Below are 18,263 nucleotides of genomic sequence, written 5' to 3' on the forward strand. Positions count from 1 at the left end.
AACCCTCTTTTAGTGGAACAGAAGATCTGTTGACGACAGTCAGCAGTCCGGCTTCTCCAGAAGAGTTTTACGTGGTTTCCTCCCAGCAATGAGCAATTGCTGAGAAGTGCCCGATTGGCTCACACAAGATAATAAAATATCTTTATTTTTTGACATCTCATCAAAGATGAAGAAGAATATGAAAGTCTGGATGGATGTCTGGGCATTTTTTCTGGTGTTTCTCGTGTGTGTGATTATAATTCAGGATTCGGACCTCAAATACTAATAAAAGAGTTCCTGCTCAGTAAAAAGTTTCTTTCATCTCACCAATAGATGTCTCTAGTGAAGTTCAAGTGATTCAAGGACAATGTTTCAAAATTGGTTCATATATATAGAACTTCCAAGAATTTGAGTAGTGTGGTTGTCAATAACGGGTAGAGTTGGTGAATGTTACACGTGTGTAAAGTAATCACTTAAACCAGTCTATGACGGTCGTCAGCCCCGTAAATGCCCAGACTTCCATATTCTTCTTCATCTTTGATGAGATGTAAAAAAAATAATAGGAAAATAACTCCTGTAATTGGAGATAATCCAGATTTTGTGAACAAGTATTTGGACACACTCAAAAGGTTGTAAAAAAATATCCTTATTTAGTTAGAAGAAACAAAAATCCACTTAATTATCTATAAACCTTGTACATAATAGACAAGGTAAATAATGCAATTCCCACCTAAAAAATGTACCCATATATTTTATTCACGAAAGTGGGGTGTTCTTCTTCTTCCTTCTTCACGAGTCCTGGACTTCTTCCCCTTATTTCCATTTCCTTCAGTCGGTTGTTGCTTGCAGCCAGTTTCTACCCCCACAGGGGCTATGTCGTCGGACCATCTCTTTTGGGGTCTTCGAACACCTCTTTTGCTCTCCCAAGTGGGACATGGGATTTGAAAATGGGTCCAATAAAAAACAGCTTTAAAATTAAGTACAAAAACCAATGATATTCATTTATTTACTACAAAATTCATTTTGTAAAATACATAAGTACTATTATTTGAGAAAAAAAACATACTAAAAATCACATTTGATATTGATTGACGAGAACAATTCATTACTGACCGTTCACGCGACTCTTTATTGTATTTGATATATTGTAGTTTTGAATTAAGTTGGAAACTGAAAAAACATCAAAATTAGTTCCAATAAATAAACTCAAAAATAATATCTAATATTTTCTGATATTTTTTATCAATACTATTGAATAATGGAGTCAAATTTAGTTCTTGTGAAAAATTAACTACAGAAATTTCATCAAAATCTAAAGTTTTATGCTACTTTTATTCAGGATTTTTTTTATTAATTAAAAAAAATACTAGGTATCATCATTTTACTAGAACGAGACTATTTAATTTTCATACATGTTAAATTTGCATATTTTTCAAAATACAAGAAAATGAGCTGTTATATTATTATATACAGTTTTGATATTTCAACTTATATATTTATTTTAAATATAGCATATGAACTTTTTCGGTATTTTTTTGTTAAATTTCCATTTGCCTGTTTTTTCTTTTAATTATATTTATTCAAGGTGTGGTCCACAATTGATATCGAATTCCATCAAACAAAAATATTCACGAACAAGCGTGATAAAAATACTGTCTGCCATTGCGTATCACATTAAATACATACATATTTTTAAAAATATACATCTTGATGAAAGGGTAAAATTACGAGTGGTGCCTGCCCAGCGGACTGCTCCGCGAGCTGGCAACACTCACAACATGGCGCACGGAAACCATAAACACGCGAACGCCATATTCTGTTTTTTCTCTAGCGATGGGAAACACTACAATAAAAATGTAGCGTTCCCAACTCGTACCTGCTTATGATTATTGTAGTACTACAAAGTTATACTACAATCGTAGTGTTTGCATGACAAAGACGTCGAATTATTTTTTTAAATAAACAAACAAAGCATATCAGATGATCGTGGGATGACTTGTAAGGGATGCGTTTGAAAGAATTTCGTTACGTTAAAATTAGTCATAAACCTGTTTTACGAATTGGCATGTTAGTCATATTATTTTTGAATAAAATGCTGTAAACTCAGCGCTACTCGTATAATTCGGAAGTAATCCATTTTATATAGTTTATATTTGAAGCACTAACTTTGTGATTTTCCATTTTTTAATTAAAATGTAACTTTGTTTTAAATCACTATAAATATTTTATTACAACTTTATTATAATATCTACATACGATAAAACGCAACTTAATTTTCTTTAAATCCAGGTAAAATTTGACTTACTAGAATGTATTGTTTAAAATACCATTTTTGTATCGTAAAAATAAGTTTTCCTTCGAAATAAATACATTGTTTTGAAAAGAAAAGAGTTATGGAAAGGTAAAGAGTTTAAAAAGAATGATATTTTTTTTTCAATTGCAAACAATTCGCAAACAACCAAATACTCTCCCTTAATATTTACGCATTAAAAAATATTATAAATGTATACATACTTTATAAACGTGTATAAAAACATTACAATTGTATAAAAATGTTTTTTTTATTTCTTTTTAAATGCTATTCCCGATTTGTGAAAAGACCCTATTTTATGTAATTGATTTATATCCTCATATACATTTTGTCCGCCTCCGTAGTGTAATGGTCAGCACACTCTGCTACCGTTCTGTAGGTCCCGGGTTCGATTCCCAAGGGGGGTAAAATAAATACAAGTGATTTTTTTACTGATATATTTATTCAATATTACCCTGGACTGGTACCTGAAGCGGAGGGCTGATCACCTTTCCTTCATGCGTAAACGATCAAGATTACACTGCGTTTATATGACGCAGTGCCCTATGCACCACTAAGGTTCGGATAAGGGTTTTATTATTATTATTATACATAAAAACGCATTAAAGCTGTTTATATAGCTGGTCGAAAGTATTCACCGAAATACGTCGAAATGAAGTTATAGGGTGTACCACAGGGGTTTGTAATATAACCCATTTCTTTAAAGTCGAAAGAGAATTAAGGAGCAAGATACATTTTGAGTTTCGACAATATTTTACTTTATTTTTGTCGAAGTTTGAGTTGCGATCGTAGTTATGAAGATCGAAGATGTAATAAATATAATGTAGATGAACACAGAGGCGCAAGTATTATTTTAGCAGAAGAATAAAGGGAGAAGTGAAAGCAAAGACTGCTTCAGTCAGTTTTAACAGACAAAAATATCACTAAACTGATATTTTTAAAATATTGATCAATCAGATACTGTAAAGATTAAAAGATATTGTTGTACATATTATATTATAAAAGTGAACTAGTGTTATGTGAACGACAAAAATGTAGAACCATTCATATTTGTTGACATTACTTAAACAGTAAGGTTCAGCATTTTTTGTATAATTGTTTTATGAAGTGACATACTTAAAGTGAGCACAAATACTTGAATTGCTTCATACCATTTTGAGCCTAGTATTTTGTGGAATTTCTATCTCGAAATTTGACGACATCACATGGTCACCCAAATCGACAAATTTTACACCACCAGTCCTTTTATGTTGGACTATCTAAACAGCGAAGTAAGATCAACCAAATCCACAGTTTATTGCCAATCTGAAAGATAAGAACTTGCTGAAATTTCGACATGAACACCGCACTCAAAAAATTAATTGAAACTTGCAGCAATTACTGGATTTAATTTATCAGCAAAATGAATAAAACATATCAGTTATATTTTTTTCATAAAGTTACTCAGTTATTCAACATACAAATCGTTTAGTCATTTATAGCTTTGGCATATTCAGATTTAGATGATATTGATAGAAAAAGAAAAAAGAAAAGTATGGAAATAAAAGTAGAATCAGAATGTAATGAAGATCACGGATTGAGATAAAATTGGATGAAAGAGAAAAATTTCAGAAGATATTTTTAAGCATCAAAGGATTAAAAAGATTTTTTTTCCTCATTTCAACCATATTACCTAGTGTATATTTATACTTCACAATTTTAGCAGGCAAATTATCCAAAAGGACAAGCCAATATATCCTAATATTTATTAAAGCAATTAAATATTGTTGTCGAATAACAGTCAAAAGATCTTCGGGTCAAATATTCATATCCACGTGGCATTTTGCAAAATTAAAAATAAACCTTTTACTATCTATCATACCTTTCAGTGTCAGACTTTTCAATCAGGTTCCATAAAACTGTAGAAGCTCCACCAGAATTAGAAGAGGTGGCATCATATTAAGTATGAGTGCATCATTTCTCGCGTTTTGCTGTTTAGGAAAAGTGAGAAAATTCAATGCTACCTTTAACTGAATTCAAAATATGTTTTCTTATGGATTGTTTAAATTCGTCAGAACTCGCGATTTTTTACAACCAAGCTCAGAGATTGTACATATTCGTGTCCGAATGTTGGACTTCTAATTTTGGTAGTACTTCTAATACGATCCCAGAACAACAATAGTTCAAATTTGCCTAATTTGGTATCTATTTGAACCTTTGTTAGACAATTCTAACATTTTTGGGTGTCTACTTAAACTTTTCTACGGAATCTTTGTTGTGCAATTTTGTCAAAATTATGATATATAATATACCTGATCTTTTGTTGTTCATTTTTGGATAAACTGGTATCTGCTTGAACCCTGTGAAGAATGAATATTAAACATCATGTTTACCTATATCGGCATTCACCTAGAACTTACTGTTCATTTAAAAAAAAAAAAGGTATCGAATTGAACATGTGTTGTTCATCTTTGGCTATCTGAATCCTCGTTGTTCCGCTTTGCCCAAATTGGTATATCGGTATACATTATACCTGAACTTTGTTGTATCTGAGATCGCGTCTAGTGATGGAGTGCTCAGAGCCTCCTATCATCTTTCTAGAGATTTCTTCGTGTCCTGGTCGTGGTGGTCGATCAGTTGGCGATGGCGACCGGGTGCTTATTGAGCAGCCTGTAGACGCAGACGGCGGCGAGCGCGCAGGCCGCCGCGAGGGCCGCGAAGGCCGCCAGCTCGGCGGGCGAGCGTGCGGGGGGCGCGCGGCGCTCGGCGCGCAGCACGCGGCCCCAGCCGCCGTGGCGCAACACCCAGGGCCCGGCGCCCTCGCGCAGGTGGCGCGCGGCCCAGCCCGTCACGCGGCAGAAGTGCGCGCGCAGGCCGCTGCGCAGCGCCGCGCACGACAGGTCCGACAGGAAGTAGAACAGCGCCAGGACCCTCTCGATGGACGCGCCGCCCTCCTGAAGAATGATAATAGAAAATATTCAAGCGCCTACCGATGTCGAGCCGATTTCGACCGTGCGCATATAAAATTATTCTCTTTGACCCCTCTATTGCAGCAAGTGGTGCAAAGGGAGGCAAGATACTCAGTCCACAATTACAGATTTTCGGAAATAGGAGTGTAATTTATTCGGGATGGGATATAGATAACGCCCGTGAAGGAACTCAGGTTGAGGGACATTGCTACTGTATGGGAATGGAAATGAAGGAGGAAAAGTAGATAGGAAGAGGAAAAGAGCAATCATGCTTAGGGCACTTGAGATTCCAGAATTCTACTCTTACTAGCTTGATGCTGCTAATATGTCTCTTGAGAGTAATAATATATCGTACATACAAAGTCGTATATTTGAAGAAGGACCCCTAAAATTTTAAGATGGAGACCTTGGGAGAATTAGAGAGGTGTTGGAAGACCTCAAAAAGATCGTCAGATGGAATAGGGATAGCTATGTCGTCTGTGGGGGATTAAAATTGGCTTCGACTAGCAACCGACCGAAAGAAGTGGAAGGCTAAGAAATATTATTTTGTATATTAAAATCATTGTTAGCTTTGTGGTATGTTAATATAACACTCTTGTTATTATAATTTATATTTGAAGCGCTAACTTTGTGATTTTCCATTTTATAATTAAGATGTAACTTTGTTTTAAAATCAGCATAAATATTTTATTATAACTTAATTATAATGCCTGATTTTGACTGTGACTGCCAATCAACAAAAAAATAAAGCCACTTGAAATCTACCTTTTCTTTTCCTAACCGTCAAAATATTTTGAATATTGTTTAGTAGATGGAGTTTTAGTATTAAGCAGTCTTGATAAAGAAGCGGTTAGCTTCGAAACCGGTAGACATTACTCTTGTTATTATTCATCATTCATTTTGTGTGATAACGACTAACAGTTTCGGAATATTCAAACCATCATCGGGGTATTGTAATGAAAAAAAATGGTATTACACAAAATGAACGATGAATGATGAGAAGAGGCCCATATCCAGCAGTGGAGGACAGGAGGCTGATGAAGAACAAGAAGAAGTGGTATTGACAACCTGGAAGAGCGTCTGCAGGATGTGCTGGAAGGTGGGGAAGTCGAGCGCGGCGAGCTGCACGGAGGCGGCGCGCACGCGCAGGGCGGCGCGCTGCGGCGAGGCGGCGAAGTGGCGCGAGGCGGAGGACAGCGCGCGCGAGTCCCACCACAGGTCCCACCAGCCGCCCTCGGCCCTGCACACCCCGATACACTTTACCATCCGACGTATGTATGTGTGTGCGGTGCGATGTATCCATACCAGCCCTCTTAGACTCATCACAAGATTGCTCGACCAATTGATTATAGATCACAGTTTATGAATTTAAACTTATAAAATAAAATAATATTATTTTTGGACATCTCATCAAAGATGAAGAAGAATATGGAAGTCTATAATATAAAATAATATATTATACATAGGTATTGTCCGCCTCCGTTGTGTAATGGTCAGCACGCTCGGCTACCGTACTAGAGGTTCCGGGTTCGATTCCCAAGGGGGTTAAATAAATATTAGTGATTTTTTCACTGTAATATTTATTCAAAATTACCATGGACTGCCTGAAGCGGAGGGCTGATCACCTTTCCTTCATGTATAAACGATCAAGATAACACTGCGTTTATATGACAGTGCCCTATGCACCATTTGGGTGCGGATAAGGGTTTTATATATATATATATATATATATATATATATATATATATATATATATATATATATATACATATATATATATATATACATATATATATATATATATATATATATATATATATATATATATATATATATATATATATATATATATATATATATATATATATATACATAGGTATGAAATAGACATGAGATCACCAAAAATAAATATCTGGTGATCGTATAGTAGGTGCCGATTTAAAGGGTATTTAAGGGGTGTAGTTGGTGCATTTTTTTCTTTTTTAATTTGAACATTTTTCATGAATTTTTTTTATGTTTATTTATGAACTTAAAATTTTTCCACTGTGGAATTTTTAAGGACATTTTGAGTGTCTCCAAATACTTGTTAGGTAATAAAAAATACATCTCAACATAGATGAATAAGAATATGGAAGTAATGACCAGAATTCCATATTTTTCTTCATCCATATTGATATAAAAATAGTAATTTCGTTACGTGTCCCGAAGGAAGATCGTGCAGGAAGAGAATGATTGTTGTTTTTTTTTTAAATTACCTAACATCCAAGTGACTCTGAGGTCTAGCTACGGCTTATGCCACACCGTTTATCATGTCCCTACTCAGGTTTCAGTTTTATAAGTTTCATAGCCTATGCCTACTTGTGAGTGGATTTACTCTGTACGTTTAAAGTTACTATAATTTAATGTAATTCATGAGTGAAAATTCAAGGCTAGAGAAAGATTGCAACTGCGCGCGGGCTTTTATAGACTCTCGCTCAGTACGCAGGGCTACCAACCCAGTAGTTTTATCAGTGCGGGCAACCTGACGGGGTTACTCGTTTGTCTAGGTACCTACTCGTGTCACCGCACGCTACTGGGGGAGTCTCTCTACCTGACGGGGAGCTGCGCGCAGGCGGGCGCGCGCAGCCCCGCGGCGGCCAGGGCGCGCAGCAGGTGCGCGCGGTACAGGCGCAGGCCGCGCGCGGCAACGCCCTCCGGCGCGCCCCCGGCGCCCCAGTGCCCGGGGCAGAAGCGCTCCTCGTCCACAGACAGCTGCCGGCGCAGGGGGGCGCGGGTCTCCCGCTCGTCCAGCGACACGACGCTGCACACTGAAATCAAATTTAATTAACTAACTAACCATAGTTCTGGTGGTCCCGGGTTCGATTCCCAGGGGGGTCAAATAAATATAAGTGATTTTTTCACTCTAATATTCAATATTACCCTGGACTGGTACCTGAAGCGGAGGGATGATCACCTTTTCTTCGTGTTTTCGTGATCAAGATAACACTGTGTTTGTATAATGCAGTGCCCTATGCACCATTGGGGTGCGGATAAGGGTTTGAATTGAACTAACCATAACCGCGGCTTTCCCGTAGGGGTAAGCAGAGACAATAGAGCGACGCACCAATATGTATTTGATTCACCCCTTCCACATTCATGTATCTCCTCATAAGTACCGCTCGCTTATTCCGACTTCTGACCTGACCACTTTCAAGTATTTGAAATACTTGATCATGTCAAGTTTTCCTCTGCTTCTAATACCTACCACATTCGTCTCATAAATTTTAATAGGTACTTAAAAAAAAAGAGTATTAAAATACCCAAAAACCATAGAGAATTATCATTATTTCTATGTTCTCCAATGCCGTCTGTTTGCTTCTAAGGTACGGAATTTTTCGAGGTCTTTAAGATCTTATCTTACTAGCTATCTAGTAACAAACAACAAAACAACAAACAATTTTTGTTAATTATCAATTCGACAACATTAAAAAAGCTTTAAATAATTCAAAAATACTGGATGAACACGGGGTGAGATTACTATTTATTAGATGTATAATTCAACAGGATTTTCAGGGCCCAAAAATGTGTTTAATTTCACGTTTTTTTTAAGGACGGAAGTGAAGTTATCAAAAAAAGGGTTATTATTTTTTTACAACATTTTGAGTGTGTCCAAATACTTGTTCACAAAATCTGGATTATCTCCAATTATAGGAGTTATTTTCATATTATTTTTTGACATCTCATCAAAGATGAAGAAGAATATGGAAGTCTGGGCATTTACGGGGCTTACGACCGTCATAGGCTGGTTTAAGTGATCACTTTACACACGTGTAACATTCACCAATTCTACCCATTATTGACAACCACACTACTCAAATTCTTGGAATTTGAGTAGTGTGGTTGTCTGGCGTTTTCTGGCGTTTCTCATGTGTGTGATTATAATCCAGGATTCGGATCTCACATACTAATATAAGAGTTTCTGCTTAATAAAATGCTTCTTTACATCTCACCAATAGATGTCTCTAGTGAAGTTCTAGTGATTCATGAACAAGGTTTCTAAATTGGTTCATATATATAGAACTTCCAAGAATTTGAGTAGTGTGGTTGTCAATAATGGGTAGAATTGGTGAATGTTACACGTGTGTAAAGTGATCACTTAAACCAGCCTATGACGGTCGTAAGCCCCGTAAATGCCCAGACTTCCATATTCTTCTTCATCTTTGATGAGATGTCAAAAAATAATAGTTATTATTTTTCATTAATTGATTTGGCAGTTACTTTGTGGTAAAACCTATCCACTTTTATTCAAAGTTTTATTTAGTAAATACCAATAATAGTGGTAAGTAAAACTTTGATTAAAAAAAGGTTATCAAGATTTTTTTAAACCTTTTAATTTTTGTTAAAAAAAGGTTTATAAAAAAACACTTCCTGGAAAATTTTACCAAAATATCCTACTGCCATTTACTAAATCAACCAAATATTATGGTTTACTTAAGGAATTTTCAATAACCTTTAAATATTGGAGTGATGTTTTTAAAAAATTATTATTGAATTAAACGTTGATTATTTAAAAATATTCTGACACAAATAATTTAGTTTCATATAAACCTTTATGACCTTCGCCTTAGAGTTTTATAAATAGATTACAACTTTTATTACGAAACAGGTAGGTACGTTCGCACAATTGGGGCAACTTTAAACACACTTTGTAACCGTCTTCAATTGTATTTGTTATTGTCAGGAAAGTTGTAATCAAAATATTTACGTATTTTGTGGATTTATCGTGAATCATAAGATATAATTTATGAATATAATTTATAAAATTTGTAAAAATAATAAATAAAAAAGAGATTATTTATCAGTTATATAGCGTAACATTAACCCTTAATAACTAAACATTCGTCTGGCGAACTACGCAATTGAAAACGTGAAACTTAATCAAAAGTAGGTATTTAAAAAAAATAGGAACCGGTTACATGGCACTTAAGTTTGGTTTATTAGGAATGAATGTAAGAGACATTTAACAATAAATCACTATTCCGCACAGCTACTACATATCGCTCACTCCTTTCAAGAACGTCATAAATCAAAAATCGTGAATTTCGAGTTATGCGTGTTTTCGGAATGCCCAGAAAATGTACTATATACCAGCAAAAGCGGCATATTTTTAACTTAATATTTACCCGCCACAGGGCAGAATATGTTGTTTTTGCATTTTGATGAAAAGGTATTGTTTAATTATTTTTTTAAATATACTAAATATTTTTCAAATGGAGAAAATACCTTCAGGTTTTACCTAAAAAGATCTGTTGCACAGTAAAAAGTTCAATAAGTGGCTTGATGTTTATTTTTAATACATTGTGATTTCTTTTTAAACTTTAAAAACGTTATCTTGAAAAATCATGTTTTTTGATTTATGACGTTCTTGAAAGGAGTGCGCGATATGTCAATATTGTGCAATCCACTAATGGCATTGTATCTACAAATAAAGTTTAGTTATTTATGCACAGACTGAAACAATTAATTTTAAAGTGTGCATAGTTTAAACATTTTACCATTAAAATAAAAAATCAATAAAATGTAGCTTTCTTAAAAAAAAACACAAATTGTATAAAATTAGAAACGAAAAAAAATTGTCATACAACCTTATTAAAAAAAAGAAATCTGGCGATTGAATTTATTTGTTTATTATTTCGATAATCAAATAGATCCATATATAAATACATACATCCAGACAAAACCTATTGTTTTTATATATTTTTTTATAACTTCGTATAAAGCACATATGTTTTAAGGATAATAAAATTAACATATTAATTTAATATTTCGGTTCCGTCCAAAGTTACTTAGGAGTTCAAGTTACCCCGATTTAATGTAGGCACTTTTATTATATTATCTGACCTATAAACCTAGAATGTTTACCTGTGAACGGTTGTCAATATTTACACGTGCTGACCTATATATTTGACAACCCGAAAATAAAGAAACATGGCTTTGAAAAAATAAGATAACTAACCGGAAAAATTTAATTGTTTATTGGTAATTCATGCGTTTATTTTCATGCGGTTTACTTACCTCTTGCTGAATTTGGCGGTGGCTCCCGGTGACACATGTTACGGGTCGGCGCCATTTTTCTTGCGACTGCGCAAGACGCGCTTTTCTTTTTCAGGGCTACCAAAATGCAGGTATTCCAGTTTTGAAAACAGGTCGGTTAACTTAATAATTTTAACAGTTTATGAAGTTCCTACGTTATGAAATGATAAAAAAACGGTCCTGTTTCAATACGGATTTTTACAAATGATTGTTGGAAATATCGTATTTTAACGAGAAAAAAGTTTCATTAATTGATTCGGTAGTCACTTTCTGGTAATATTTATCAGTTTTAAAATTTTAAATTTACTTGATAAATATCACCGTTTCTTAAAAACGATTATGACACATGTTTTGACGAATTACGTATCATTTTCAATTAGTAAAATTTAAATTCGAATTCTAAAAACAGTTGTAATAAATCGTTTTTTTTTCGTAAATTAATTTGTAAATCAATAGAATGAATTAAAATGAAGTTTAATAGTATTTCAGCTTTAAATGAAAAATATTTCTGTCTCCTAACCGCTTTCAGTGGTACATAGGGCACCCCATCTGATCGAAGTCAGGTTACTGAATCGCCAATTATATGAAGGCAAGGTGATCAGTCTTACGCTCCGAATTCTTCGATTAAGAAGCGGAATTTGAGATTTTATACGTTACCGATGACGCAAAAGAAGAAACATATCATTTATCAATAAATATGTAGGAAAGGAAGTGGATGAGAAATAGTATGCAGGTACTTTTTATTAACTGGATAAATAATCGCAAGGAGTTGGAAAAATCGGCGCGGATTTATGAAAAGATACATGAATGCCGAAAAGGTGACGAAAGTTTGCTAAGACAGAGTTGTGTGACATTCTATACTCTCTGCCTACCCCTGTGGAAACACTGTGATGGTTAGTAAGTTAGTTACGAGCAATCGATACATGTTACAGTATGAAATGTTAATCCCGGATTTGTCTCGATTTATCCTGAACAGAAGCAATATATCACTTCAGAAAAATAAATTTATACATTCACATTTAATGGTCACCTAATAAAAATAACGGGATTGATCACTTCGGCTGTCCAAACTCAAACACAGTAAGGGACATTTTTTATGTAGTACGTTTTTTTTTGCATTTTTGGACTAAGTAGATTCTCCTTAGTCCAAAAATGCAAAAAACGTACTACAAAAAAATGTAGCTTACTGTGTTTTAAGTTTAGACAGCCGACTTTGCCTTCGTGTAATTAAATTAACGAAAAATATAATATTGCGTCGGTACGATGCAGTGCCTTTTACAGCATTGGCTAGTGTTTTCTAGTTCACTTATTAAAAACTTTAAATAATCAATGAAAAGTCGTAAGTAAGCCCCCTGTCATTGACTACCCTCGGTTTTGTGTTCCCATCTCTATAATTTATTCACCTGTGTAGATATATCAGTAAGATCCTGAATAATATCTTGTATAATCTTCCCGGCAGGTAGAAGATAAGGGGTTGGTACGGGGGGCTGATGCAGTACGTTTATGTATGCCCAAGTCATGAGTTTAGTTTGCAATGCATGCACTTGGTTTGTCAGTTTTGACTTTATCTACGACGTCTGGGCCACGTAACATGTTAAATGCAATGTGTTTTGAAATTGCACAAAGTACAAAGTTTCTTATTGTAGCCATGTTGGTATTGCTAACTTATATTATGCTAATGCATGTTGTTAGTTTATTATTGTTTTTATAAGTCAAAACTCACGTTGAGTGTCATGTATATAAATAATAAAACCCTTATCCGCACCCCAATGGTGCATAGGGCACTGCGTCATATAAACGCAGTGTTATCTTGATCGTTTACACATGAAGGAAAGGTGATCAGCCCTCCGCTTCAGGTACCAGTCCAGGGTAATATTGAATGAATATGACAGTGAAAAATTCACTTATATTTATTTTACAAAAATTTGACAAAAATAATATATATACAAAAATAAATTTTAATTAACATAATAAATAATGAAAACTTATTATGTAATCATTTATTAGTGTTATTTGTCCGCCTCCGTAGTGTAATGGTCAGCACGCTCGGCTACCGTTCTGGAGGTCCCGGGTTCGATTACCAGGGGGGGGGGTCAAATAAATATAAGTGATTACCCCCCATGCACCCCCCCATGCACCATTGGGGTGCGGATAAGGGTTTTATTATTTATTTATTATTATGTAATCAAATGCTTCTTTTTCATGGCTTCTAACCCTTTTTGAGTGTTCTAGCCAGTGTAATCAAATACGACATGGCCAAATGATATAATCTATTTTAGATCTGATAAATACTATAAAGACTAAAACTTTAAATACAAAATGGAGTCCTGGTTCCAATCCTAGTACATGGGAAGTTAAGCATGGGTTTGAAAAACGAAGAATGAAAGTAATATATGTAAAAAGAGTTAGAAAAATAAATATTCTATAAATTATTGATTGAGAAAAAGTTAAAACGAATACAAAATGAGATTAAATCCGCCGGTTTAAATATAGATAAATGATATATATGAAAAATATATTGGAGAATAACCACACTAATTAAAAAAATAATTTCGTAATTGGGTAGAATTGAAACCACGCGATTCGCAGTCGAGCATCTGTCCCAAACTACAGCGCCTGTCTCTAAGCAACGTTGTTACTTTTTTGATGAACCGGTTTTGGTAACTTTTTCTTGTTTTATATTTCTTTCTAGCTTTATTTTTTTATGTCATATTGTCAACAAAAAAATAAATGCAATATGCAACCAAATTAGTGCACTGATTGATGTAATTGGCAAATACAAAAACCCAATAAACTAACTTTTTTAAAAATGGAATCAGAGCCCACCATCCACCCGCAGCAGTTATAGAGAGTCCTGAGGGACTCTCTGTCAGATGCACATAGAGGGAAATCTTCAAAATATTTCTGAAGAAATAAATAATGCTCTATTCAATTAATGAGGGGGGAGGATGATGTACGGACAGAGGCCGACACTAACTAACTTATTATTTCAAAGATGTCGTCATTTATTCATTAGTGTTTTTACAGTAAGTGTATATTTTTCGAAAGAAAAATCCGAAGGAAATTGTCCGCCTTTGTAGTGTAATGGTCAGCACTCCGGGTTACTGTACTGGAGGTCCCCGGTTCGATTCCCAGGGGGGGTTAAATAAATAAAAGTGCTTTTTTCACTTTAATATTTCTTCAATATTACTTTGGACTGGTACCAGAAGCGGAGGGCTGATCACCTTTCCTTCATGGGTTAGCGATCAAGACAACACTTGCTTTTATATGGTGTAGTGCCCAATGCACCATCGGGTGCGGATAAGAGTACTATTTCAAAAATGTATAAAAAATAGTCACATTTTAAATACTGCAGTGTTAACTGCGTTTATATGATGCAGTGCCCTATGCACCATTGGGTGCGGATAGTGGTTAGAAGAAAAAGAAGAATATATTATTGTCGATCGTCCATGCCTATGTAGTTTGCATACTCCGGTTGGGAAGTGGCATAGATAATACCTGTAGTCGTATAAAGATACCGCAAAAACTTTGGAGTGTCTCCAACATAAGAGAGTACTTAGGCTAATGTGGCCGCCAAATCATGCAGCCACCCTCGAGTTTACCCGCCCCGAGATGTTGCAAAGATCGTGTAAAAATATAACGCTGAAATCCCTTTATATACGGTTTCTAAACAACACGATGCTAAATTCCTTTCGTGTTTTTACTACTCTAATGACTTGTCACCAAGAGGAATAACATATTTAGGAGTTTCACGTGGTTTCCTCCCAGCAATGAGCAAATTCTGAGAAGTTCCTGATTGGCCCACAGTAGATAATTCCTCCTGTTCCCATCACAGATTGATTTTTTATTTAGTTGGACGAAACAAAAATCCACTAATGATCTTCATACTTGTACATAATATGCAAGGTAAATAATAAATGCAACTCCCATCTAAAAAAATAAAAACATAAAAATAATAATATCAAAAAGAGGTCCTATAGCAGCAAATTAAACCCAAAATATATAGAAGCATACATATATCGCTCACTCCTTCAACAACGTCAAAAAACTTAATTTTTCAGGAGATTGTTTATAAAGTTTAAAAATATAATAGAATGTATTTAAAATAAATATTTTTTTTTTCACTTTTTGAACTTTTTACTGTGCAACAGATCTTTTTAGGTAAAACCTGAATGTTTTTTCCCCATTTGAAAAATATTTAGTATATTTAAAAATATAATTAAACAAAACCTTTTCTTCAAAATGCAATAACAACACTTTCTGCCCTGTAGCGGGTAAATATTAGGTTAAAAATATGCCGCCCTTGCTAAGATATACCATTATCTGGTCATTCCGAAAACATGCGCAACTGAAAATTGTTGATTTTTGATATATGACGTCGTTGAAAGGAGTGAGCTATTTGTAAATTTGTGAAAATGCCTAAAAAAGGAACGGGAGGGAGGAAAAGGGGATCGGGAAAAGATCAAAGCTCAAGACAAATACAAATTGTATGGAACTAGGGACAAACCATGATATAAATGTAGACTTTGTTTGAGTGGTTAAATATATACTATAAAAATAATAAAGAAATTCGATTTTGGAATCGAAATCTGGGTATTTTACAGGACTTACGATTTGTCATCAGGTCGTTTTAGTGATCACATTATATGTTGCGTAACATTCACCATTATTCCCATAATTACCATCTCGGTGATTTTTTCAACTATGTAACGATATGACAACTATAAAACTATACCAAATCAAATCCTTTAAAAAAACCCCTTATCCATAGCCAATGGGCATATGTAGGTTACTGCGTTGTATAGAAGTTTTGCGCTTCAAGTACAAGTCCAGGGTAATATTAAATAAACATTGAAGTGAGAAATCACTTGTGATTATTTTGACCTCCCCTGGAAATCGAACCCAGACCTCCACCGCGGTGCTGACCATTACATCAAGGAGGTGTTCATTACATATGTTAAAATAAATTAAAAGTTATCTACCAATATTTAAACGTAATTTGTAAACACAATTTTTTGTCAGTTTGATTGTACTTCAGATTTATATAAAAAAATGTGCATTTATCTTTTGCGTAGGTACCCAGTAATTTAATATTTCGGGATTTGTAAAACCATTGAGGGTGAACCTTTTATAGCAATCACATTACAATGTAAAATGAAAAATGAAGTAAAAATGTGTACGGTGTGGTTTGAATTTAAAATGATTAAAAGTAGAACGATAACAATGTATTTTTTAGTATATATTTTGGTGTATCCGAAAATAACTCGATTTCAGGTAACTGAAATTCAGGTCACTGGAATTTAGATTTACGGTATCGTAGACAACTGCATTTCAGCAATGGAAAATTCAGACTTCTAAAATTTTAAATAGCTCAATTTCAGTAATTTGATGTTTAGGATCCTGAAACTGTAAGCATTTGTATTTCAGAACTATGTAATTGTGGTTTCTGAAAGTTTAAACAATTGTATTTCAGTACTATTTAATTGTGGTTTCTGAAAGTGTAAACAGTTGTATTTCAGTACTGTGTATTTGTGCTTTCTGAAAGTGTAAACAGTTGTGTTTCAGTACTATGTAATTGTGGTTTCTGAAAGTGTAAACAGTTGTATTTCAGTACTATGTAATTGTGATTTCAGTAGTGTGTAATTCAGGTTTCTGAAGTCGTAGAAAGCTGTATTTGGGTAGTATGCGGTGCGGCTCGCTCGCCACCGGTGGGCGGCCGGCGGGAGCACGGCGCGCCGGCGCCGCCGGCGCCCGCAGCAGGCCGCGGGGAGGGGGTATCGAGCCGGGGGCCGGCGGACGGCGGCGGCGGCGTGCGGCGGCAGTGCGCGGCCGGCCGCCCCATGCTCGCCAGCCTGCCCTGCGTGCTCGCGCTCGCGGCGCTCGGCGCGGCGCGCGACCCGCCGCAGCCGCACAACCTCACGGAGCCCGAGCGCGCGCCGCTCTTCCCCGAGGACCTGTTCTCGGAGGAGCAGCGCCGCAACGGCGCCATCGCGCTGCACGTGCTCGGCCTCGTGTACATGTTCGTGGCGCTGGCCGTGGTGTGCGACGAGTTCTTCGTGCCGGCGCTGGACGTCATCATCGAGAAGCTGGAGATCAGCGACGACGTGGCGGGGGCCACGTTCATGGCGGCGGGCGGGAGCGCGCCCGAGCTGTTCACGTCCGTGATCGGCGTGTTCGTGTCCTTCGACGACGTGGGCATCGGCACCATCGTAGGCTCGGCCGTGTTCAACATCCTGTTCGTGATCGGCATGTGCGCGCTGTTCTCGCGCACCGTGCTCACGCTCACGTGGTGGCCGCTGTTCCGCGACTGCACCTTCTACTCGGCCAGCCTGCTGGCGCTCATCTACTTCTTCCGCGACAACCACATCCACTGGCACGAGGCGCTCGTGCTCTTCTCCTTCTACGTAGCCTACGTCAGCTTCATGCGCTGGAACGCGCAGTTCGAGAGACTCTTTAAGAAAGTGCTCTACCGGAACAGGGTGACCCGCGTGAGGAGCACGGACCAGCTCATGCCCGCGGTGAGTACCTGCGCTCGCCGACCTCTCGCTATATGTGTCACGTCACCATAGTCCTCTTCCTGCCTTGTACCGTAACAATACCCCCTAGTAATACTGAAAGTAAGACAACTAATCAATTTGCAAAATCAGTATTAATAATAAAAAAATATAAATAAAACTATCTTTTTTATGACTAAAATTTAAATAAACATATTTATGTGCAAAAAACTGTATATTGCATATACAAAACATGCATATCGCTGGTTAAATGCCAAAGGGCCATAACGCAAAAAACTCTTTATACAAAAAATGGTATCTACTTGTAAATCGTCAACATTTTCATATTTGGAAGAGACCCATGATTCTAGCGTTTTAAAGGTCCATTGTTTACCCTAGAATCATAGGTGTCTTTTGAATATGAAAATGTTGACGATTTAGATACCATTTTTGGAATAA

The 18,263-nt window shown here is 36.1% G+C and overlaps 2 protein-coding genes across 2 annotated transcripts in view; one reads left to right on the forward strand and one right to left on the reverse strand.

Moving 5' to 3' along the window:
• Positions 1-2,534: 2,534 nt before the first annotated feature.
• Positions 2,535-11,356, reverse strand: LOC148302704 (uncharacterized). Its single transcript, XM_088271196.1, has 4 exons — positions 11,293-11,356; positions 7,829-8,045; positions 6,307-6,478; positions 2,535-5,223 (listed from the first exon to the last, which is right to left on the reverse strand). Exons 1-4 carry the CDS (start codon positions 11,345-11,347, stop codon positions 4,903-4,905), a joined length of 765 nt encoding a protein of 254 aa, XP_088127322.1. The 5' UTR covers positions 11,348-11,356; the 3' UTR covers positions 2,535-4,902.
• A 5,792-nt stretch (positions 11,357-17,148) lies between these two features.
• Nckx30C (solute carrier family 24 member Nckx30C) overlaps positions 17,149-18,263 on the forward strand; it is a 108,548-nt gene continuing 107,433 nt past the window's right edge. The window contains exon 1 of the mRNA XM_088271208.1: positions 17,149-17,828. Within this exon, the coding sequence (XP_088127334.1) occupies positions 17,151-17,828 (678 nt within the window). The 5' untranslated portion in view covers positions 17,149-17,150. The remainder of the gene's footprint in view (positions 17,829-18,263) is intronic.

Source organism: Brachycentrus maculatus, unplaced genomic scaffold, assembly GCF_059751285.1.
Source record: "Brachycentrus maculatus isolate JH-2025_06_01 unplaced genomic scaffold, ASM5975128v1 h1tg000421l, whole genome shotgun sequence".
In the NCBI taxonomy this organism is placed as follows: Eukaryota; Metazoa; Arthropoda; class Insecta; order Trichoptera; family Brachycentridae; genus Brachycentrus; species Brachycentrus maculatus.